Source organism: Populus trichocarpa, chromosome 2, assembly GCF_000002775.5.
Source record: "Populus trichocarpa isolate Nisqually-1 chromosome 2, P.trichocarpa_v4.1, whole genome shotgun sequence".
Classification (NCBI taxonomy): domain Eukaryota; kingdom Viridiplantae; phylum Streptophyta; class Magnoliopsida; order Malpighiales; family Salicaceae; genus Populus; species Populus trichocarpa.
In genome coordinates, this window is record NC_037286.2 from 20,313,385 (window position 1) to 20,337,191 (window position 23,807).

Genomic DNA, 23,807 nt, shown 5'->3' on the forward strand with positions numbered 1-23,807 from the left:
TGATAAGTATCAAGTTTATTGGGGCCAAACTAGGCTTTATGTTTATTTAAAGAAAGGACAATATTTATATGGTGAGTTAATGTTAACTAGAATTTCGTGCAAACATGTGGTGCCTTATGTGCATCATAAAAGGATTGAATTTAGAGATGTTTGTCATATATAATACAACATTGACACATTTAGAAAAGTATACTTTGAGGTTGTGCACCCTTTTTCAAAAGTTGGTCTCGACCTCTAAAAAAGATGTCATTGTTTTTTCCTCTAACTTAAAAATGAGTATTGGTAAACCAAGAAAGAATCAAATAAGGGAAGATGGTAATGGTTGTATGATAAAGAAAAAGGATTCCACACTTAGATATAGCAATTGCAAACGGTATGGCCATAATTCAAGAACATGCCAAAGGGACAATGCCAAATAGATTTCAGGTGATAGTAGTGGTAGAACTGAGAGGGGGTCTAATATTGGTGTTAAGAAGGGCTTAAAAGGTGGTAGAAATGAGAGAAGATCAAGTAGTAGTGATAGGAAGGGCTCAAAAAGTGGCAAAGGTGATGCTAGTGCATCCTTCTAGTAGCCTTAACCCAAACACAAGTGATTTCATTTCAATAAATTCATAATTCTATTAGTTTAAAACGAATATCTACTTTGACTAATCTATTTCATCTTTTAAATACAGACAAGTAAATTAAGATCCAACAACACTCAACCCAAAGTAGTTGTGTTGGTTTAAAGATCTACTGATTTTGAGTAAACCATAGTCTATTTAATTATTAAAATCTCATAAAGCTTATGTTATATATGGATCAGTGCTACTATGAATGTTGTTATGTGTCATTGTTGATGCTATATTTAAAGGATTTTGCACTATGAATGTTGTGTTGTTGTAAAGCATAATTGGCTAAATACTTTATTTCATTAGTTTGACATGAACAAGATCATAGATAAAATTATTAATATCACACAAACTAGATTTATTGCCAATAACAATTTGACACTTATGAAACTAGACTCCATATTATAATTCTTGATCCAAACTCTATGTAATTCATATTTTATTGTCTTTAATTTATTAAGTATTCACTCGACATCATGAGAACCTGCTCCACCTATTGTGGTTAATTATATCCTATTTATAAGTTCGCACCAATCAATAATTTGTTTTTACATAACCTATCATCACATCTATAGAAAAGCTTGTCTCACTAGTTTTTGTTTCCAATATCCTTACAATCGTTGTTTTCCACATTTCACGCCTCTTTAACTTTTTAACTTGAGTCTATCTAAAATGTTTCAACTTTGTAAGATACTAAGAGTTGATGAAGATGATGACAAGTTGATGATGTTAGTGACTGGTTATTTGTCAAATTTGGTAGTATTAGCTGTGATTTTTATGTTGATGGTAATTGGGCAATGCGATTTTTATGTTGATGGTGATTTTTGTGTGGAGGTTTGGGTAGTATAATTTTGGCAGTATGATGTGGGTGAAATTTATGTTTTTGGGCTTCTAGAGATTTGGCTAAACATATGGTGAAATGTTGTGTTTTTTTGCTTTTAGAACTTTGGCTAAAGAATGGTGAAATTGTGTATTTTTTTTCTACTTAAATTTTGTTGGATTGTGGGTGAAATTCAAGGTTTTTTTCTTAAATAATGGTGAATGGTGGTATTTTTATAATATTCATAAAATAGGGCACCAACTTTTTCTTTGAAAATAGGTGATATGGTGACAAAATGTAATTTTAATTATTTTTGGGGCTTAAGGGCTTTTTAGTCATTAAATAAACAATAATGGCAAACTTATAAATAATTAGATAATTTTTGTTGATTTCTTTTAGGTGCGTCAGATACATGATGTAAATTGTTACGCACGCAACAAAATTTAGATTGCAAAGTGTGATTCTTTAAAACTTAGTAGGCATTTGCAATTTCAACCAAACTATAGGATGTCAGGAGTAATTTTTTTTTAAAACTATAACCTATAATTCTATTTCATAATAGCAATCTTTAATATAATGTAAGAATAATCCCTACTACAACGCATATGCGAGAGCATGCACAACAAAACATATCCTATCATATAAAAAACTATGATAACATAACTTCTAGAGATCAAAGAGGAAAAAAAATAAAGTATAATGATCGAAGCATAAAACAGAAAAAAAAAAAAAAAAAACTTGAGGGATTGAAACAAAAAAAAAATCTTCTCAACGGCAACGTGAACAATCCAATATGAGAGGATGAATAGTTAACAAATAGTAAATTCCCTTCTTCAATACAAACTCATTACCACCAAGATTTATATTTTTTATAGACGGAATAGGCCTAGCGAAAAGCTTTCTCTCTCCTCTCCTTTTTCGATAGCTCTCTCATAATTTCTCAACCGTTAGGAACTAGAATTTTAAAAAAAATAAGTTGTATGTCAAAAATAAAAATCTTGAAAACTACAGGGACAAGAGTATACAAAGAAATCCTTGAAGATTACAGTATAAGTTGCAGATCCTTGCAGATACTGAAGATTAATGGAGTAGATACTGCAGCATCAAGAGACAATATACAAGATCTTGTAGTTATTATATTTCCTATATGTTATGTTATTATATTTCCTATATGTTATGTCTATTTTCTATTTTAGATGATCATGTAATTATTATTTATTTTCTTCATAACCAATAACATAATCAAATCTAGTAGCTGTCATGTTAGGAACTGATTCTAGCCTATATATACTTGTACTCTACCATCAGTAAATTTATGATTGAGAGATTATACTTCTTTAAATTTCTACATGGTATCAGAGCTAGGTTTCTATCACTAATTGAGCATTAGTCTCTGCTCTTATGGAAGAATTTTCGACAGCCACTATGGAAGAAAGTTCTAGCTCGAAGGTAACTTCTTTTTTCAACAATAATACTGATGATACCAATACTGCTCAACAATTGAGTTCAGTATTACTAAATGAATTAAATTATCTTCCTTGGTCAAGAGCCGTCACTATTGCTCTCGGTGGAAGATCAAAATTGGGATTCATCAATGGTTCAATTTCGTCTCCGAATGTGGATTCTCCCGAATATGAAATATGGTTATCCAAAGATTAGTTGGTGATGTCTTGGATTCTTAATTCTATGGAACGAAATTTGGCTGAAATTTTCAGCTACTCTGAATCTGCGCATGATCTTTAGAATGTCAATCAAAACAAGTGGGTGATAGCAGATCATTCAAGGGAAAACGTTCAGAGTTGAAGTGCAGCTACTGTCATAATACTGGACACCTCACTGACCGGTGTTGGCAGCTACATCCAGAACTCAAACCCAGATTTTCTAATGAGGAAAGAGGACTCCAGAAGAGAACGAACTATAAAGCACATCTGGCAGATTTAACTCTGTCAACTGATAACTTCACTGTCAACCCCGCTGCCTTGATGCAAGATTTTGCCAATTATCTGCAGGACAAACACAACCATGGAAAGATGTAGTATGGAATCACTAGAATTGCTGGATAGGAACAACATCAATAGAACTCAACTGCATTGATCAGTCACCTCACGGATTTTTTAGCAGAGACAGACATAAACACCAGCCAAGGTATTCTGACTGCTTTTATGACTGCATTAGAACTTGATAATATGCATGATCTTTGGATTGTTGATTCTGGAGCCACTGATCATATGTCAAACAAGTTGATAGATTTCTCTATCCTTGAAAGATTTGTTTCTCCTGCCTTTGTTTCAGTAGCAAATGGGAAGGGGTCTCCTATGAAGGGTAAGGGAAAAATTAAGATTGTCTTTGAAATCATGTCTGATGTTCTATATGTTCCTTCTTTTCCTTTTCATTTACTCTATGTCAGTAAGATAACTTCTACTTTCAATTGTGATGTAATTTTCACTCATCACATGGTTATATTTCAGGACCGATTAACCAAGAAGACGATAGGTGAAGGTTTTTTCTTGCATGGTCTCTGCTATTTTTTTCCAGCATAATCACGTTTCCAAAAGCCTTCAGACTAGTTCCAAAACATCATATGAGCCACTCCTATGGCATCATCATTTAGGACATTCGTCAGATTATGTACTTAGCAAAATAAATTCAGTTTCCATCTTGAAACCTCTTGAATGTGAGATCTGTCATTTTCCAAATCATCTAAATTTCCGTTTAATAATTCTACTACACATGTATCTCATGCATTTGAACTTATCCACTCAGATGTATGGGGACCTTTCAATACGTCTCTTGGTTGTTATAAATATTTTGTAACCTTTATTGATGATTTTTCTAGAGTCACATGGGTGTATTTGTTAAAGGCTAAGAGCGATGTTTTTTCCTGCTTTCAGGATTTTCATATGTTAATTAAAAATCAATTCTCTGGTCATCTTAAAACATTCTGATCAGATAATGGCTCGGAATACATGTCCAAAGACATGACACATGATTTACATTCTAATGGTGGTGGGGACACCGAACCCGAAATATTATTTATGCACGCGTATGATCATAAATTATGGAGGATAGCCCAAACAATTGAGAAATTGGGCTTTAGCTTATATTTTGGGTTTAATTTATATGAACTTTTAGTTTAGGTTTATTAATTTGGCTTTATTTGTTGGGTTTGATTTAATTATTGTTGGGTATTTTATTTAGTGGGCCATAAGCCCAATCGCTTGTTTTAGTTAGAGTTTTAGTATTTATATCGTACTTTTCTAAATGTTGAGCAGTTTTTTATAATTAATGAAAATTTTGCAGACTTTGCACATCTCAAATCCCCATTCTTCTCTTTCTTTACTTTCACTTATCAGCTTCTTCTCTAAAAACTTCTTTCTTTTCTTGCTTTAATTCTTATTATTTATTGTCCCACATCAAATTTGGTATCAAAGTCAGGATTTTAATTGTTCTTACAATTAAACGATCCACATGTTTATGATAAACTCGAGATCTGATTTGATCTAAAAAAATCCTGCTGTTCCGATTTAAAAAAAAAACATTGTTCATCATAAAAAATGTTCACTGTTCATCTTCTCCACCAGTAGACAGTCACCGCAGAGCACACCATCCTCACTAGAGAGTAGATTGGGCATCCTCAATAGCCACCAAAACCCACGACAACTCTCTACAACATCCACAGCGACAGATCGCATCTTCTCCTACAGCAGGCCACTCTCTACGCCATCGACAGATCTGCGATCCAGCCACCATTTTGCACCACCAGTAAACTCCCACATCGCCTCCACAACAAATCCGTTAGTGACAACAACCACAGCCAGCCGTCTGCAGCATCCGAGCTCACCGGCAGTAGAGCTACACCGTAGGAGACAGTAGAAGTCAGACAGAACAGTAACACAAACCAACGGCAACCACCACCTTCAGTGCCCGCAATAGTTATTCGTCTTCACCAGCCACACCTTCTCTCAACAGCCACCAAGATCTACAACAGTTCTCATAGTAGCCAAATCAATTCACCTTCAGCAACCGCCTCTCACATCAGCAGATCAACTCAACCCAGAGACTTGTCATGGCAGACCAGCATCTTAGTCTTTTCACCTGTATCGGGTCACGGGGATTAATTTGTTGACTTATTTCCAAGAACAGGTCTGTGTGAAGACGACAACCAGCAACAACAATGAAGGAAACCAGGAAACCAAAGAAGGCTCTCGATGCAAAATTAATTAACTCTGCCATGTAATCAGTCATGCCACCGCTGCTACGCCAGACATGATCACCCACATCACCCACCCTACCACGTAAGCAAACTAGCCACGTCATCTGCCATGTCAGTAGTCACTTCACCCAGTTGCCACGTCAGCTCCAACAAATTCCAGCTTCCTCCCAACACTCTAGTTAGTGAATCACTCTCCCATGTTATTTGTTGAAGTTTATTTTTTTGATTTTTCACTTGTCATTTAAAGTTATTAATATTACTTTTGTGCCTAGAAAATTCCCAAAAGAAAAAAAAAATCTCACCTTACTTTTTATTCGTTAATTTGCTCATTAACCTTTTTTGATCATTGATATCTATTATCTTGTCCTCTTTAATAATTGTGAGTCTTTGCCTTGACATTGTATTTGATTAATCATTTACACTTAAGGGTTTAGCATTACATACTTATAATTTTATTAGTGTAATTTGTTCTTGATTAATCTCCACATTAAAAAAAAGAGATAGGATTAGCTTTATTTTTGTATTGTGACTTCACTTGCAAGAACCATTTGTGATCTCAATTTCATTTCTAAGTGAGTGTTACATGCTTTTGTGTTATGATCATCTAGTGTCCAAGCTTAAGTTTACACTTACCATAGACTCAACCCTTAGTGATATTCTTATGACTATTTAAAGGGCACTGCAAACTTATGTGATCAACATGTTTAAAAGAATTGAGCCACAAGAGAGTTTTTAAATAAGGCACTCAAAGACCAATAAATATCACAAGAATAATCATTATGGACAAGTTCACTCTGAGCGCCACCAGTATGACTATCATTTAGGTTACTCTAAACACGATGACTTTGATGAGCGAGTCTTGAGCCATAACAAAATAGAAGCCCCTATTTTTTACGATCATCATGACCCTTGGATCTTTGATATATGGATTCGTGATATGGATCGATTCTTTGAGTGGCATAACTTGTCTAATAATAAGAAAGTTAGATTTGTTAAGATGATGCTTATTGGTAAAGCCAAAAGTTATTGGAGAGATGTTGAGGATTGTTTAGAGATGAGAGGTAAACCTCCTATTACTAATTAGGTCAAAATGAAACAAAACCTTCAGGAGAAGTACCTACCCCAGTCTTATAGGAATAAACTCTTAGACCAATGGAACAATCTAAAACAAGGGAATAAGTCTATCAATGAGTATATAATACAGTTTAACGATTACATGATGAGATGTGCCATAAAAGAGAATGAAGCCATGACTTTCGTAGATTTTGTAAAGGTTTGGATGATGATCTTAGAAGAGAAGTTGTATTTCAAGGTGTATCTGCCCTTGACCAAGCTTGTACCTTAGTTCAAAACTACAAGTTGGTCACAAAGAATTAGTGGAAGAATTGTCAGGACTCTTATAATATCCCTACTAGATCCCAATTCATAAGTAGTGATTCTTTGTTAGGTGTTCCACCTCACAGACCTAATCAGAATAGCGCCCAACTTTATAAGAAAGATAAGGGCAAACAAGTTGTCAATGAAGTGTCTAATTTGAGTTCAAGGGTTAAGTGTACTAATTGTCTAGGTTTTGGTCATATCTCTTTAGATTGCACCTCTAAACCCTTAGTCATCCAAAAATATAAGGATATAGGTAAAGAGGAAGATTGTAGTGTTGAAGTGTATGAGCCTAATCTTGAGGATTTTAGTGACCTAGATGACGAGGATGTGCAAAAAAATGGACTTAACACAATGAATTCACGTGAGCTTGAGAATGAGGTTAAGAAAGAGTCTGATATGTCTGCTTTAATGGCAGAGGAAGTTTTAGGGAACTCTTTAGTGGAATCGCCTAAAGAGATAAGTATAGTCTTAGAAGAGTCTCATGATATTAGTCCTCCTAAACTATCTGGTTCCTTACCCCCACATGCTTGGTGTCCAACACATAATAAGTTTAGCGCAACATGTTGAGCTTCCTGACCCTTTACCTCATGCACATGATGAGGAAGATGAAATAATCCTAGTTTACTTGGTTGTGTCCATACCATACCTGAGAAGCCTATAGAACATCTTTCTATATCTCTTCACGATAGGATGTCTAAGTCAGCTGAGTCGTTAGCATGTAGAGTTCATAATTTGCATGTTGAGATTATGAAACAAATTCAAACAAGTAATGAACAATACAAATTTAAAGCTGATTTACTTAAGTATCATGATGCACTTAATGTTGGAAATTATTTCATGATACAGATTAGACCTGAACGGTGTCCTTTGGAAACCGACCATAAATTGCAAATAAGTAGTGTTAGACCATTCACAGTGTTGCAAATGATTGAATCAAATATTTATGTCATTAAATTGCTATTAAACTTTGATATTAGCTCTACTTTTGACATGAAGAACTTTGTTATATATAAAACACAACAACCTATCCTTGATGCTCTTTTTGAAACCATTGCCTCATTATCCTTATCTTTGGGACAAAAGGAACATATTAATGCTACTTTGAATGCACAAGTTATTTTTACCAAGAAAGGTGAACTTCAGCAAATCCCAGTATATGGGCTCGACGACCAGATTCAGACTATACTTGGATTATCAGAGAGATATCATAACAGCTTGCTCCTTATCTTTGAGAGCGTTATCGGAGTCGCCTTGACCTATACTCGACGGGGTCGAGTTCTTCCAACCCTGGGAGAATTGGTGGGGACACCGAACTTGAAATATTATTTATGCACGCGTATGATCATAGATGATGGAGGATAGCCCAAACAATTGAGAGATTGGGCTTTAGCTTATGTTTTTGGGTTTAATTTATATGAACTTTTAGTTGAGGTTTATTAATTTAGCTTTATTTGTTGGGTTTGATTTAATTATTGTTGGGTATTTTATTTAGTGGGCCATAAGCCCAATCGCTTGTTCTAGTTAGGGTTTTAGTATTTATATCCTACTTTTCTAAATGTTGAGCAGTTTTTGATGATTAATGAAAAATTTGTAGACTTTGCATATCTCCAATCCCCATTCTTCTCTTTCTTTGCTTTCACTTCTCAGCTTCTTCTCTAAAAAGCTTCTTTCTTTTCTTGCTTTAATTCTTATTATTTATTGTTCCGCGTCAAATGGCATATTGCATCAAACTAGTTGTGTTGGTACACCATAACAAAATGGAGTCTATAAACGAAAAAATCATGATCTGCTTGAAAAAACTCATACGATAAGGTTACAAATACACGTTCTAAAGGGGTTTTGGTTATACGGTGTTCTTACGGTTGTCTATCTCATAAACCACTTACCCAGCCGCATGCTGGATTTTAAATCTCCTCTTGAAGTTTTGTAGGTTACAAGTCCTAAATTGGCACTGATGCAACCATATTATTCGATAGTTTCACCCACATTTAACTAGTGTTTTGCTTATGTTTTATATATATAATGCCTTGATATTCTTTGTTTTATGTTTTGAAGGCACTTTTGGATGAAAGATGCAAAAAGGAGTAAATTGGAGGTAATTGATAGATTTGACCTTCAGTCGATGTTTTGTGCAAAGCGTGAGCTCTAGAGTCGAAATGAAGCAATTCCAGTGGCATTAAAAAAGCTAACATCCATATTGTTTTGGACATCCAAGGCAAGAAAATAAAATAAGGAAGAGCATGGAAATCGCAGCCTTTAAAGTCAAATCTCGCAATCTGCCAGTGTTGACCTTCGGCCATTTCGACTTGAATATCTGGAGCTACAGAAGTCCAATTGATGCAAACTCAATTGTTTTGGATTTCTGACTCAAAGACCTATTCACGCTTCAAATTTTAACAAAAGATGTCATATGAGGGAGATATGATTTTTCAAAGATGACAACTGAATTCTGCCAGTAAACAGGTTTCGTGAAGAAACGAGTACAAATTACGTTTCGAAGCATCTAAACCAACATCCAAGCTTTTATTTCAGCAATTTAGCTCCTCTAAGTCAAAGCTTGAAGATTTCATGCAAGGCTATTTCTCCTTTTTTAGGAAAATAGTTATTGAACTACTTAAATGTAAATTGTCTACTTAAGGGAGGACTATTTTGTAAAATAGATACTAGGGTTTCCTAGGATATAAAAAGAATGAGAGAAGAGAAGGGGGGTAGCCAGCCAAGAGGAGAAAAATGCCCCCCTCCTCTAAGAAACTCGAAATCATGCATTCCTCCTTCTTTTTGATTAGTTGTTCAACAAACATGCAAGGCTAAACTCTTTTTCTTGGTTGCAAGGACACGGAAACCTTCGGATTTCAAGAACTGTGGGATTTATTTTACCTTTTCTTTTCACTTTATATGATGAATATGTTTGTTCTTCTATGCTTATTTTTCCTATGATTGTTTATTTTAATTGATAGAGTGGATTCTAAGTTTTTATTGTAGACAATCTATTTCTAAGTTTGATATCAAAACCGGAGTTGTGGTATATGAACTTGTGAAGCAACTGAGTTTAATAATTATGGTGGATCTACATTATTAATCTTAGGGAGAACATTAAATCAAATCAAACATAGACTACAAACACTTGTGTTTTCTTGATTAATAAACTTATCTAGTTCTTAAGGCTGCCATTGAATTAAATTACTAGTGCGGACACTGTGGTTGTTTGATGGTTAGGGTTAGTTATACGGTGAATCCGTTAACTAACCAATGTTAAGAAGAGATAAATATTCAGAATATAAATTGATGTTTCATTTCCATGATCAGTTCTGATTTCTGTAGGTGGATGTGTGCTTGCGACCAAGGTTTATTCTCTTGATAATTTTCTGATTTTATTTAATTTCGCTTGATAGTTTTCTCTTTTCTTTTGCTTTAGCCTAGATAACGTCCAAACCCCCCCAAATTGCATATCATCTAGCATAAAAATCTGACTTGAACCTTTCTCGTGGGATCGACCCCTTGCTTGCTCTATACTATCTTGTGTGTTGTGTTTTAAGCTAGGGTAATTAATTTGTGCGACCGCGACATCGCAACAGGCACATCTAAAGGCATTTGGATGCTCATGTTTTGTGCACTTACCCTCATCAAAACGGGACAAGCTTGATTCCAGAGCTGTCAAATGCATTTTCTTGGGGTATTCTCAAACACAAAAAGGATACAGATGTTATAATCCCTCACAAAAGAAAATGAACGTTTCAAGAGATGTTAGATTTTCTAAAGATACTCCTTATTACCTCGCCATAGGTCAAGAAGAGGATGATTTTAACTTGTTTTCGCTGCCTAGTTCCAGTTATTATGATCACAATGTATGTTCTCTACAGCAACAAGTTCCAGAAGTTCTAGATATTAGAGTTCAGCCCGTTGTTGATCAATCTCCTTCCACCACTGCTGCGGATCTTCTTGGTGCATGTCCGGCACCTAATGTTCTTCATCCTAGTATAAAAGCCCCTGTTATTCAAGGTGATGAAGTTCCTAGAAGAATGTCTCACAGAACACGTCAGCCTCTTCCTAGATTACAAGAGTGTGTAACATAGATTGTCAAGCATCCAGTCTTTAAAGTTCTGTCATATGATAAATTGTCCTCAGATCACCGAGCCTTCTTCGCCTCTATCTCTGAAAAACATGAACCGCAGTCATTTTAAGAAGCTCAATCCCAAGCTGTATGGCAGCAGATTATGACAGAAGAATTGAGTGCACTTGTTGATAATAAGACATGGAGCATCATGCCTCTTCTTGAAGGTAAACATGCAGTTGGTTGCCGTTGGATTTTCAAGACAAAATTCAACTCAGATGGAACAATTGAAAGGTATAAAGCCCGGTTTTTAGCTCAAAGGGTCTCACAGAAATTTGGAATCGACTACAAGGAAAGCTTTACTCCAGTTGTGAAAATGACTATTATCCGTGTCTTGTTATCTGTGGTAATTAATCAAGGCTGGTCATTGTATCAAATGGATGTACGTAATGCATTCCTGCATGGAGAACTTGAAGAGGAAGTATTCATGAAGCTACCTCCAGGACATCCACAAAGTCACTCTTCTAACCTGGTCTGCAAACTTCACAAATCCATCTATGGATTGAAACAGAGCCCACAAGCATGGCATGCCAAATTAAGTGTCGCTTTATAGATACTTAGTTTCATAAGAAATAATGCTGACTCTTTAATGTTTATTCAACATAATTCTACAGACAAGTTGATTGTGCTTGTATATATAGATGACTTAATTATCACAGGAAGTAATGAAACATCTATTGCAAAATTAAAGGTCGATCTGCAGCGGCAATTCTCTATTAAAGATCTTGGGAAGCTGAAGTATTTCTTGGGGATAGAAATGGCTACTTCCAGCAAGGGTGTGTTTCTTAACCAACAGAAGTATATCCTAGACATGCTATAGGATGCTGAAATGTTGTATACCAAACCAGCTATTACTCTTCTGGACAACAAGCTGCGGTTGGATTCATCAGGCAAACCTCTCTCAACATTCACTGCTTATCAAAGGATTGTTGGAAAATTGATTTACTTTGACAATCACTAGACCAGACATTACATTTGTTGTTAGCTTATTGAGCCAATAAATGCATGCTTCTACAACTCAACATCTTGACATGATGAAGCGTATTCTGCGATACTTAAAAGGAACTATTGGTCGAGGCATTATTTTGACATGCAATGGACATACAGATATTACAGGATACACAGATTTTGATTTAGCAGGAAATGCATTAGATAGACGTTCTACCACTAGATATTGCATGTTTATTGGGGGTAATTAAGTGTCTTGGAAGAGCAAAAAACAACAGGTGGTCGCGCATTCAAGTGCTGAAGCTGAATATCACGCAATGACATCTGCTTCATGTGAATTAATTTGGCTTAAACATCTACTTGTAGATCTCAGTTTTGTCTCTCATACACATATGCTCTTATTTTGTGACAATCAAGTTGCCATGCATATTGCCTCTAATCCAGTGTTTCATGAACGCATAAAACATCTCGAAGTAGATTGCCATTACATTCGTCAGCGGGTTCAAGCTAAACTTTTTCAGACATCCTATGTGCGCACTCATGATCAACTTGCTGATGTATTTACCAAAATCCTTCCATCTGGTCAGTTTCATCGTTTGCTCAGCAAGCTTGGATCAGTTAATCCACTAGATCCAGCTTGAGAGGGAGTCTTGAAGATTACAGTATAAGTTGTAGATCCTTGCAGATATTGCAGATACTGAAGATTAATGGAGCAGATACTGCAGTATCAAGAGACAATATACAAGATCTTGTAGTTATTATATTTCCTATATGTTATGTCTATTTTCTATTTTAGATGATCATGTAATTATTATTTATTTCCTTCATAACCAAGGACATAATCAAATCTAGTAGCTGCCATATTAGGAACTGATTCTAGTCTATATATACTTGTACTCTGCCATCAGTAAATTTATGATTGAGAGATTATACTTCTCTAAATTTCTACAGAAATGCCTCTCAAACTGTGCAAATAAAAAAAAAGTTCTTTTTTTTTGTTAATATTAGCCCTTATTCTTTTAATTTTTTTTAACAATAACATGTAACTCTATTTTGTAATAGTAATCTTTAATATGATGTAAGAATAATCTGTATCACAGAGTATATATATGATAGCATGCACATCAAGACATATCTCAATAGATAAAACCATGACAATATAATTATTAAGGATAAAAATAATAATAATAATAATTGAAGCGTAAAGAATGAAAACATTGAGCTTGAAAGTCTAATGTAAGAGGATCAAAATTGAACTAGCAATAAAATATTTTTTTAAGATTTTTTTTATTTAATTATAATATTAAGTTGTTGGCAATTACTTAATTGAGAGCTTTTTTCAAAGTAAAGAAGTCAATTACTATTATCCTAGGAACTGGAGAATAGGTTGGTGGATGGATGATTTATGAACGAAGAATCAGTTCATCTAATTTTTTCTCTCCCTAGTTTTTTATTTTTTATTTTTTTTAAAGCCTCCTGCCAGATTATGAAAAATATGGATCAACGTACATTCATTTCCATCAATTATTGCACTATTTTTTTAAATCATAATAAATGCTGTCTCAAGAATAAACGTAAAAAAAAATAAAATTTCTATCATTCGATAAACTTACACTACCACCTTACCTAAATTTTATTTTTCATTTATTTTTTCCTATTTATTAAATTTGACAATATTCCCAATTTAAAAACACACCAGCTTTTCTCCTTTTTCCAACCAAAATAAACCACTCCCTTTTTTTTTTTTTTTTTTTTCTAATATACAAGCCAGTTTTCAGGCTCTCCTACCTACCTTCCTTCCTACCTACCATTGTTCTGTCTGCCTCAGCACCACCGGTGCAATTTTTTATGCTTCCGGCCCCCACCACCCACCACCCGTCAGCCTCAAACCCTCTCAACCACCCCGTTTTTGGATTTTAGTCGGGCATGAATTCGGTTTTCGAGGTTCTTCATTGTGTTGAATATTAAAAGTATTACTTTATATTAAAAGTATCCATGCATTAAAATTACTGAGAAATATTAAAATTATTAATTTAATATTTTCTTAAGAAACACACAAGAAACAAAAACCAAGGTTGTTTTATTTTTTTAATTAGAATAAAATATTTTAGTTTTGGAGTGTTTCGGCGTACTGTTTCGAGGTTGTACTGTTCATACACACACACATAGACACACACATATATATATATATATATAATTCAAATTTAAAATAAATTAATTATAAATTATGCAATACAAACACAATGCCAAACAAATATAATTTCAAAATTTAAAATATTTCTAAATAATCAAAGATTAAATAGATCTTTAACTTAAAGTAATTCAACTTAAACAAAATATCAAAATATTATGAAAGTAAAATGTTTTAACACAAATATTTTAATTATAAAATTAGATCACTGTTATCAAGACTAATTGAATCTAAAACATCCTTTCTTTTGCTCAAATTCCTACAAAGTATAAATATGAAAAAAACAACATGAATATAAATCATATATATTAGTGATAAATCTAATTTTAAAAAATTAATATCATTGTTAATGAAAATAATAATAATAATTTTCAATATTATTATTAATATCATTGTTATTGAAAATAATAATGAAAAAAAGCTTTTTATAATTGGGTGATTTAATTAATTAAATTGAATAATGTTCAATTTGATTATTCAATGGCTTTTTAAAAGCGGAACGGAACATGTGGAATGAAACCGGAACGTTCTGGGTGGAATTTAACCAAAAAATCTGGAACGAACCAAAATTTAAAATGAGATAAAATTTGTTTCATTTTATTTTATTTTTTAAATTAATATAAAATATTTTGATTATTTCAAACAAAATGGAACGGAATTACAACCTTAACATAAACTATAGCGTTTGTTAACGGTCAGTAATCGGTGGGACCCGGTAAACACAGTATCCATCAACGTCAAGTGATTGGTAGAATATAAAGACAAGCAAGCGTATGGTACGAGCGCGTGAATTACATTTCTGCTTGAGTTGACTCCAAAAGGTGGTGTCATGTTGGCACTAACACATGATTAATTCTCATATTACTTTAATTTATATTTATTTTAAAATGATATTATTTTAATTTATATATATAAAGCTTAAATGGTGTTATTTTAAAATAAAATTGTAAAAATACGATAACATTTTTGAACAACACTAAAAACAATTGTTGGAATTGATCCAATTAAATCTTTGTTTGCGAACGTGGTGCAAACCGTGTTTTTTAAAAATTTAATTTTTTGCTAAATTTTTTTTTGTGTTTTGGATTATTTTAATGCGCTGATCTCAAAAATGATATTTAAAAAATAAAAAAAATATTATTTTGATGCATTTCGGCATGGAAAAAAAACATCATTTTGATGCAATCATATTCCCAAACAAGCTCTAAATCTTACCCTATTTGGATGAGTTAATTAAATCACAAAATAACTTATAAAATTACTTTAAAAATTAAATTACAAAAAAAAAAAAAACTTAACCTAAGTGAAGCTCTAAATTATTAATAACAAGTTGCGTAAATCAATATCATATCAATACATGCCCGAAAGATATTAGATTACCGTGTACACATAGATTAGCGTAAAAAATTAATATATCTTTATAGAAGAAATTAATTATGTGGAAATGCCATCTGTAATTAAAAAAAAAAAACTATGACAGGATTCGAGCCTAATAGATTTATCATCCAAGCCAAACCCCCAGAGGCATTAGATTATACTTTGAATAAAATTATATCTGTCATTTTTATAAAAAAATAAAATAAATAAACTTAATTTTGTCATTAACAAACAATGCCCAGTTGCCCCGTTGACCATGGATCCTAGTAAAAAGAAGTCTTCATCGTGGATTGGATTGGATTGGATTCAAATTATTTTTTCAACGCACCAAAAAAAATTTTTGATATTAAAATAATATCAAATTTCATCTTAAGTGTCAAATATATTAAAATAATATTTTTTTATATTTTAAAAATTATTTTTAATATTAACCTATCAAAATAATATGAAAATATAAAAAAATATTAATTTAAAGTAAAATAAAAAATAAAAAATTTTCAAAATCATTTTTCAAATACAGTGCCAAATATATTAAAATAATTTTTTTATTTTTTAAAAATTATTTTTAACATTAACACATTAAAATTAAAAAAGCATGAAAATATTAAAAATATATTAATTTAAAATAAAATAAAAGTTTTTTAAAATTTTTCAAAAATATTTACCACCTGCCTCCACCGCATAAATGATCGAAAGGACAGATACTAAGGAAAGGTTGCGAGAGCATTGAATAGCCCAACAAATCATGTTTTTCTAATCATATTTTTCTTACCGCAAGTTATAGTTAATGCTCGCAGAGAACTCGAAGCTTGTCTGAATCCTTATAATTTAATTTCCTATTTTATCTCGCTGTCAAGCGAGACCTTTCCTTCCGGTTTCTCATTATTTTGAAAACGAAAAAAACAAAAACGATGAGTCAGAATAGACGAGTGGGCCCACCATCTCCTAATGTGTGCAAAACATTAATCAAACATTGTTTTTAAAGAAAAACATGTAAAAACAAACGTATATGTAATAATAAATCTCACGCATTTTAATAAGTTGCATGCATTTATCTTTTTTTTTCCTACTATTTTTATGGATTTTTTTAATTAATATGGTATCTATGCCAATTTACGTACATCTCAACTAATCTCACGGACCCTGAAATTAACGATTATATAAGTCTCGAGTTACCTTAAAAGAACTTACACTTGTAATTGTTGAAAAACAAATCTATAAACTGAATAGTTAAGTTATTTTTCATAATTAATATATCTTAATTCTAGTGCCATTAAATAGGAAAAATACGTCTCGCATGGTTATATTTTTATTATGAATTCTAATATATTTAAATTTTGTGTCTTATAAGAAGTTTTTATTTTATTTTTATTTAAATTTCTCACTTTGAATGAGTTCTTACTTTATAATCTTAAGAAAGTAGTATTGTATTTTAATTCTAACAATCAAGCAAATTTCACCCACTTTGTATTATTATTATTTTAATTCTACAGCGAGCAAATGACAGCAGCACCACTACGGATGGAGTAGTTCTCTCCTTGTCTCTCTCTGTAACCCAACCAAATCAACAGCTGCTCGGTTATATATATCATCAACTTCTTCTCGGTTTATATCATTCGTTGTCCTGAGAGAAAGAAAAGAGAACTTCTTGAAAAACACACACAAAAAAATAAAATAAAATGGAGAAGGCATTTAACAGACAAAAAGTTCTTCTTGCTCATCTGCAACCCACTTCTCCTTCTCCTCTTCTCTCTGTAAGTTTATTTTCCTTCCTTACAGTCTTTTTTTTCTTAATGGACTCAATTGAAGGTGAAAATGGATTTCATTATTCTTTTCTTGTTGCCAGGCTTCAATTTGTGCTGCTGGGGACAGTGCTGCATATCACCGGACAGCTGCTTTTGGTGATGATATTGTGATTGTGGCGTAAGTTTCTTGATTTCTCTTTGAAAAAAGAGAGAGGATATAATCTTAACCAATTTTTGCATATATGTTTCGATGTGTATTTTCATTTTGTCCCTTGTTTATCTTTATGATCTTCATTAAACTTGTTGAATGACAAGCAGTGCGTACCGTACTGCTATTTGCAAAGCCAGGCGTGGTGGGTTCAAGGATACCTTTCCCGATGATCTACTTGGATTTGTATTAAAGGTTAGCTCTTCCCCCTCTATTATGAAAATGATTTGTTTTCTGGAAGGTCTGAAAAGGACCATTTAATATAGACCACAGTCTTTGGATCTTTCTATTTGATAAAAGGTTGGACGTATATGTATGTTTTTGTGCTGCTACTGCTACAATTATGGTAATTAAGTATTAGCCATGTTCATCTCTTGAGTTGACCAACTGTAAAACTTGATTGTAGGCAGTGGTAGAAAAAACAAATGTGAATCCAAGTGAAGTTGGGGACATCGTTGTTGGAACCGTTCTGGCACCTGGTTCAGAAAGAGCAATTGAGTGCAGGATGGCAGCGTTTTATGCTGGTTTCCCTGGTATAGTTTTGGTTAAACCCTTCTGCATTAGCCCTTCAAATTTTTCGTTGGCATTTGAGTCCAATTTGTTCAGATTTGGACGCACAATTTTCTTGTGATTGACTTCATTACCAGAATTTTGATGTCGGTTGAAAAGATCTTACTGACTCGTTTGTTCCAACCAGATACGGTGCCCCTCAGAACAGTGAACAGGCAATGCTCATCTGGCCTCCAGGCAGTTGCTGATGTTGCTGCATCCATAAAAGCAGGATATTATGACATTGGTCAGGGTGATTCTAGAATATGTATCGTTTGTGGATGACCCTCTTTTTGCTAAACTTCATTTCGTCTTTTCAACGCAGGTATTGCAGCTGGGTTGGAGTGCATGACAGTGAACGGCATTAGGAGTGTTCCCCAAGTTAACCCAAGAGTAAATCCCAACTGCATTTTTATGAAGAAATCATAAATTTCTGAAATGTTATCGTTGAACTTGAGTTATGTCGTTAACAGGTAGAGGCCTTTCAACAAGCCCGAGATTGTCTTCTTCCTATGGGTCTGACTTCTGAAAATGTTGCTCAGCGTTATGGCGTGACACGACAAGACCAAGATCAGGCTGCTGTGAGTTCCACAGATCATTCGAGGTTGTGTGATTTTTCAATGCTAACATGTTATTGTGTGATAGTCTTGACACCTTATCTTTTTGAACAGGTTGATTCTCATAGAAAAGCGGCAGCTGCAAGAGCATCTGGTAAATTCAAAGATGAAATTATCCCAGTTACTACAAAGGTAAATAAAACAATGAATAGTCAAGAGGCTCGCATTCTTTAATATTATTGTTGTTGCTGTCATGTCTTCTAACCAATGATTTTCATAAAAAGATTGTGGACCCAGAAACTGGTATACAGAAGGTTATCACAATTTCAGAGGATGATGGCATTCGACCGAACTCAAACCTGGCAGAGCTGTCCAGGCTGAAACCTGCATTCAAAAAGGATGGATCCACCACTGCTGGTACTCATGATACACATTACCATTAAGGATCTTGTCAAAATGTATTCAATCTATCTTGATCAGCATATATCATCAAATCTCATTTGAGTGCAAACTGTATAAATAGGCAATGCTAGCCAAGTCAGTGATGGTGCTGGAGCTGTACTTCTTATGAAAAGAAGCCTTGCTGCACAGAAGGGACTTCCAATTCTTGGAGTGTTCAGGTACTAGTGTTTTCTTGCAAAGAGATGCTACCTTTAGCAGGTATCACACATGGCTCTTTACATGTAAACCATGTCTTACCACAAGTACAAACCTTGAATGCTGATATTGGGTCAGCTAGTTGATTCTAGAACTATTTTGTTTGGCAAATCTTTTATTACATTCTTTCTTAAAAAAAATTAATCAAAGCTAGGGAATTTTCCGGGTCATTGGAAGTGTTCTATTGCCTTGGAATACAGATATGCTAAAGAATCTTCTGAAAGCAAAGTTGAGTCTACTTTATTTCTCGGTATTGTTGCTGCATTATGCAAATTTTGAAGAAATTTCATGGATGGGTCAGTTATGGTATAAAGTTCTTGGAAGAGTTTCCTAGAATAGAGAGATTCATAAAGCTAAGAAAGATGTCCTCCTAGTTTTTTAGTGAGACTACTCTAAGACCTTGTATTGAAAGAAGCCAATAACATCCATGAACATGGTTCAGAATTTAATCTGGCATTTACTTCTGCGGGAAGAGAAACTTTCACCTTCTCTATATTTTTTTCTACTTTCTGTATCTTCCTCTGAGAATGAACATACTGCTTTATTCTGTTATTGAAAGTTTTCAAATGAATGCAACTCTTGGAAACATAGCATTTTTTATCCAAGAATAAGCAGGAATTTGGTGCAGAAGTTCACAAGTGATTATCAGTGAAAACCTCCAATCTAGGAAGGAACTGAAAGTTCAGTAGAGGTTGTGATGATGAGTAAATAACATGTTGATGTGGAGTCGGGATTTCAAAAAAAATTCATACTCTAATCTTACAGTCATATGCTTTTCCTGCAGGAGTTTTGCTGCTGTTGGTGTAGATCCTGCTGTAATGGGTGTAGGCCCAGCTGCTGCAATTCCAGCGGCAGTGCAAGCTGCTGGACTTGAGCTTAATGATATTGACCTGTTTGAAATAAATGAGGTAGCGGGCTCAACAATTTTTTCCCCCCTGAATCTTTAAGAGTGAGATTTTTTTGAGTTAAGGAACCTGCTGGTCTCTCTTCAGGCATTTGCATCACAATATGTTTATTGTATAAAGAAGCTGGAGCTTGACCCTGAGAAAGTTAATGTGAATGGCGGTGCAATTGCTCTTGGGCATCCTTTAGGTGCTACAGGTATTCACACTGACATTTTTTTGTGAGACTGAGTTCGTGTTTTAATTTTTAAATGCTTATGATTGTTTCTCAAGATAAGCTCATGAAAAGGCATACATGGACACTTGTATGCCTTTTGAAGTAAATGATTAGCTTTAAAATTAGTTCCTAAAAAAATAACACAACATAAACGAATAATGTAGCATTCGACCTGAGAAGCTTAGCTTGGTGTTGATTTCTTTTAATGTCAGTTGAGCACACTTGTAAGCCACTTACTGCTACTTTTTGCTAGGTGCCCGCTGTGTTGGAACTCTTCTGAATGAGATGAAGCGTCGTGGGAAAGATAGTCGCTTTGGAGTGATCTCAATGTGCATAGGTCTCCCCCTCTCCCTCTCTATATTCAACTACACACTTAACATGACAAGATATTACTACAAACGACTTCATTCAATTCTTGATCTCTTGTAAATGTTTAGAAAATATATGTAGGCAACATCAAAGATTGCATTTCTGTTTAGAAAGCAAAATGTGACCAGTCAGTGGGATTTCATTAGAAAGGACTGGTCAGTGGGATTTCATTATCTGGTCTGGTCCCTTTCATATGCTAAGGACTGGTCAGTGGGATTTCATTATCTGGTCTGGTCCCTTTCATATGCTTTCTTGGTCAGATATTAAGCAGAACTTCATAAAAAGTAGTTTATATCAAATTGAATTGTTATAGTTGCTGTTCTTCCGTTTTGTTGGATCATCTCCTTGCAACAAGAGTGGTTTCACTACAGCTAGTTGGATGGATTTTTGTAGCAGTTGAAAAATAGTGAATTCGGAAGGAGGGTTAATAGAGCATATAAAGATGCACAAATGTTATGCAAGTTTAGAGGAAACAGAAAGATTGGAATTCACCATGCTTGTTTCTATTTTCTGGATTTCCTTCTGACCTCAGAAGTGCGGCTATATTTGCAGGGTCTGGCATGGGGGCTGCTGCTGTTTTCGAGAGAGGAGACTGTGTCGACGCACTATGCAATGTTCGAAAGGTGGGAAGCAACGACCTTCTGTCAAAAGATGCTCGTTAGATACATTAATTTCATCATACTGAATTCATTTTGTTACAACTTGGGAGATTATCAAAATAGTCATCTGCGAAAATTGCAAGTTGGAAAATAAAGCTAATCTTTATATGGATTGAGTGTGATGACCAGCTGTACCACAGGTCTGCTGATGATTGCTTTTCATCTTTTAATAATCTCCTCCGCATTGTAATTTATCAGTTTTTGAGTATAACTGGTTGTTTTTTAAAGTATTTTTAATTTATAAATATATAAAAATAATATTTTTTTTTTATTTTTTAAAAATTATTTTTAACATTAATGTATCAAAATAATCTAAAAACATAAAAAAATATTAATTTGAAGTAAATAGAAAAATAAAAAATTTTAAATTTTTTTTAAAGTGTTTTTAAAATGTAAAAACAAACAGTTTTACAGGTTAAGGTTATGTTTTTTATATGGTCTTTTGCCACAAATCATCCAGCTTGCACATTAAAGAGCCGGTTTTTTTTATGTTTTAAAAATGTTTTTTTATTTTAAATTAATTATTTTTAGTTTTTTATTGGTTTTTCATTATTGATATTAAAAATATTTTTTAAAAAAAATAATATATTTTTAAGTGAAAAAAAATTTATTATAATACTAAATAAACTTTTAAAAAATAAATTAATCAAGTACTTATTTTTGCGAACGGCAACTAATGGAAATCATCGACTTTAACAAGTTAATAAAAAGTTTCACTTTGATTTCTCGATTTCAACAATCCATCAAGTAGCGAACGACATCTAAACAAGATGAAAAATGGAGGACAAGGATCAACGAATACTAGAAAAATCTGTCTATCAGAGGCTACTATAATTTACAGTGTTGAGGAAAACTTTCCTCTCTGTTAGAACATTAGAGTGGCAGGATAATGCAAGTATAGAAATTATTTTTAGTGTTTATATCCTTTAGCTAATCTATTGACTAAGGTTGTTAAAAACGTTTTTTTTGACACGAAACGTAACAAATAATATAAACTCAAATTGTAAAATCGCAAGTAAAATATTTTAACTAAAATCATAAAATTACATGTAAAATTTTTTAACTAAATTGCTTTTTCAGCATCTTCCACAAGAATCCTAGTTTGTAAGTATATAATTCTCCAAAATTTCCATCAAACACAACATTAATGTTGAATGGCAGATTGTAGGTGATAATCTTTACCTCCAATATCAACTAATAACTTCTCAGGAATCACTCATATCCAAATTAAGAAAATGCAACTTCATGGAACTGCTACCAACATGCAAACCATTAATGTTGCAGCCAGTGTTTTGAAACCCGGACTAGCCCGACGGGTCGACCCGGATAAACCCGGATGAGACCAGACCACTTTCTTTTTTTTTTCTTTATAGATTCAAGCGGCTGTGCTGCTTGTTGCCACCCTTCATTTACCTTATAACTCAGCTAAAATTCTCTCAACCCTTTATAAGTTGTCATGAATTTCAAAGATGCAAGTCGGGTAAGCCCCATCTCCATCTCTGTTTATTTCTACAAGGGCTTGTTTTCTTTTGTTAAAATGAGATTGTTTTGATTGTCTGTGTTGATGCATGCATGGTTTTGCTTCTCTTGTTAACCAACGATGTTGTCTGGCAAAATTTGTCTCCTTTTCTCTATTTTGTTAGTGAAAGATTTGATTTTTTTGGGTAAAGAAAAGGAAATTCGTTGTTGTTTGAACCCATTTGTGATTAATCTTAAAAGAACGGTTTTTTTTATACCTAGAAATTGTGTTTTAATTTGACAGCAAGTTATTGATGTGATTAATTCACTGTAAATTTCCAAGTCAATGCATCATCCGGCATAGGGGTTGCTGATCACAGCAAAAATACATTTATAGAACTTCAGAGGAAGAAGGTACAGCGATATGTGATCTTCAAAATTAAAGAGAAGAAGATGGAAGTTGTGGTTGAGAAGACGAGGGAGCCATCTGAGAGCTATGAAGATTTCGCTGCATATTTGCCTGACAATGATTGTCGGTATGCTGTTTATGACTTCGATTTCGTGACTTCAGAGAATTGTCCAAAGAGCAAGATCTTCTTCATTGCATGGTGAGTTTCTGCCTCTGATTTCCTTAATTTCGATTTGATTGGTTGGATTAGAAAATTATTTGAGATATAATAAATTTACACGATTCTTTGTACATGTGTTATGTTTTGATGAATCCCTCAAAAGGTAGCTTGTTATGGTAAACTTTTGTTTTCTAGCCGATATAAGATTGATGGCATCATAGCACATTTGGATCATCTTGTGTTTCAATAGAGGCACTACTGGATTA

General features: G+C 33.6%; 1 protein-coding gene across 2 annotated transcripts; it reads left to right on the plus strand.

The window, feature by feature from the left end:
- Nucleotides 1–17,174: 17,174 nt before the first annotated feature.
- On the plus strand, nt 17,175–21,624 carry LOC7481465 (3-ketoacyl CoA thiolase 1, peroxisomal). 2 transcript variants are annotated; one of them, XM_002301534.4, is made up of 14 exons: nt 17,175–17,405; nt 17,498–17,574; nt 17,715–17,799; nt 18,011–18,137; nt 18,302–18,400; nt 18,479–18,546; nt 18,627–18,734; nt 18,825–18,902; nt 18,995–19,127; nt 19,234–19,330; nt 20,152–20,275; nt 20,360–20,468; nt 20,740–20,823; nt 21,408–21,624. In XM_002301534.4, exons 1-14 carry the CDS (start codon nt 17,331–17,333, stop codon nt 21,515–21,517), a joined length of 1,374 nt encoding a protein of 457 aa, XP_002301570.1. In that variant the 5' UTR covers nt 17,175–17,330; the 3' UTR covers nt 21,518–21,624. The 2 variants fall into 2 exon arrangements, with proteins under 2 accessions (XP_002301570.1, XP_052306828.1); XM_052450868.1 differs by having other exon boundaries at nt 17,188–17,405; nt 18,011–18,134; nt 18,299–18,400.
- Nucleotides 21,625–23,807: the final 2,183 nt, after the last annotated feature.

Coding starts and splice junctions, on each gene's coding strand:
- LOC7481465 (XM_002301534.4), top strand. CDS start 17,331: ATGGAGAAGGCATTTAACAGACAAAAAGTTCTTCTTGCTCATCTGCAA. Junction 17,575..17,714: donor GATGATATTGTGATTGTGGC/GTAAGTTTCTTG, acceptor AATGACAAGCAG/TGCGTACCGTACTGCTATTT. Junction 20,824..21,407: donor AGTGATCTCAATGTGCATAG/GTCTCCCCCTCT, acceptor CTATATTTGCAG/GGTCTGGCATGGGGGCTGCT.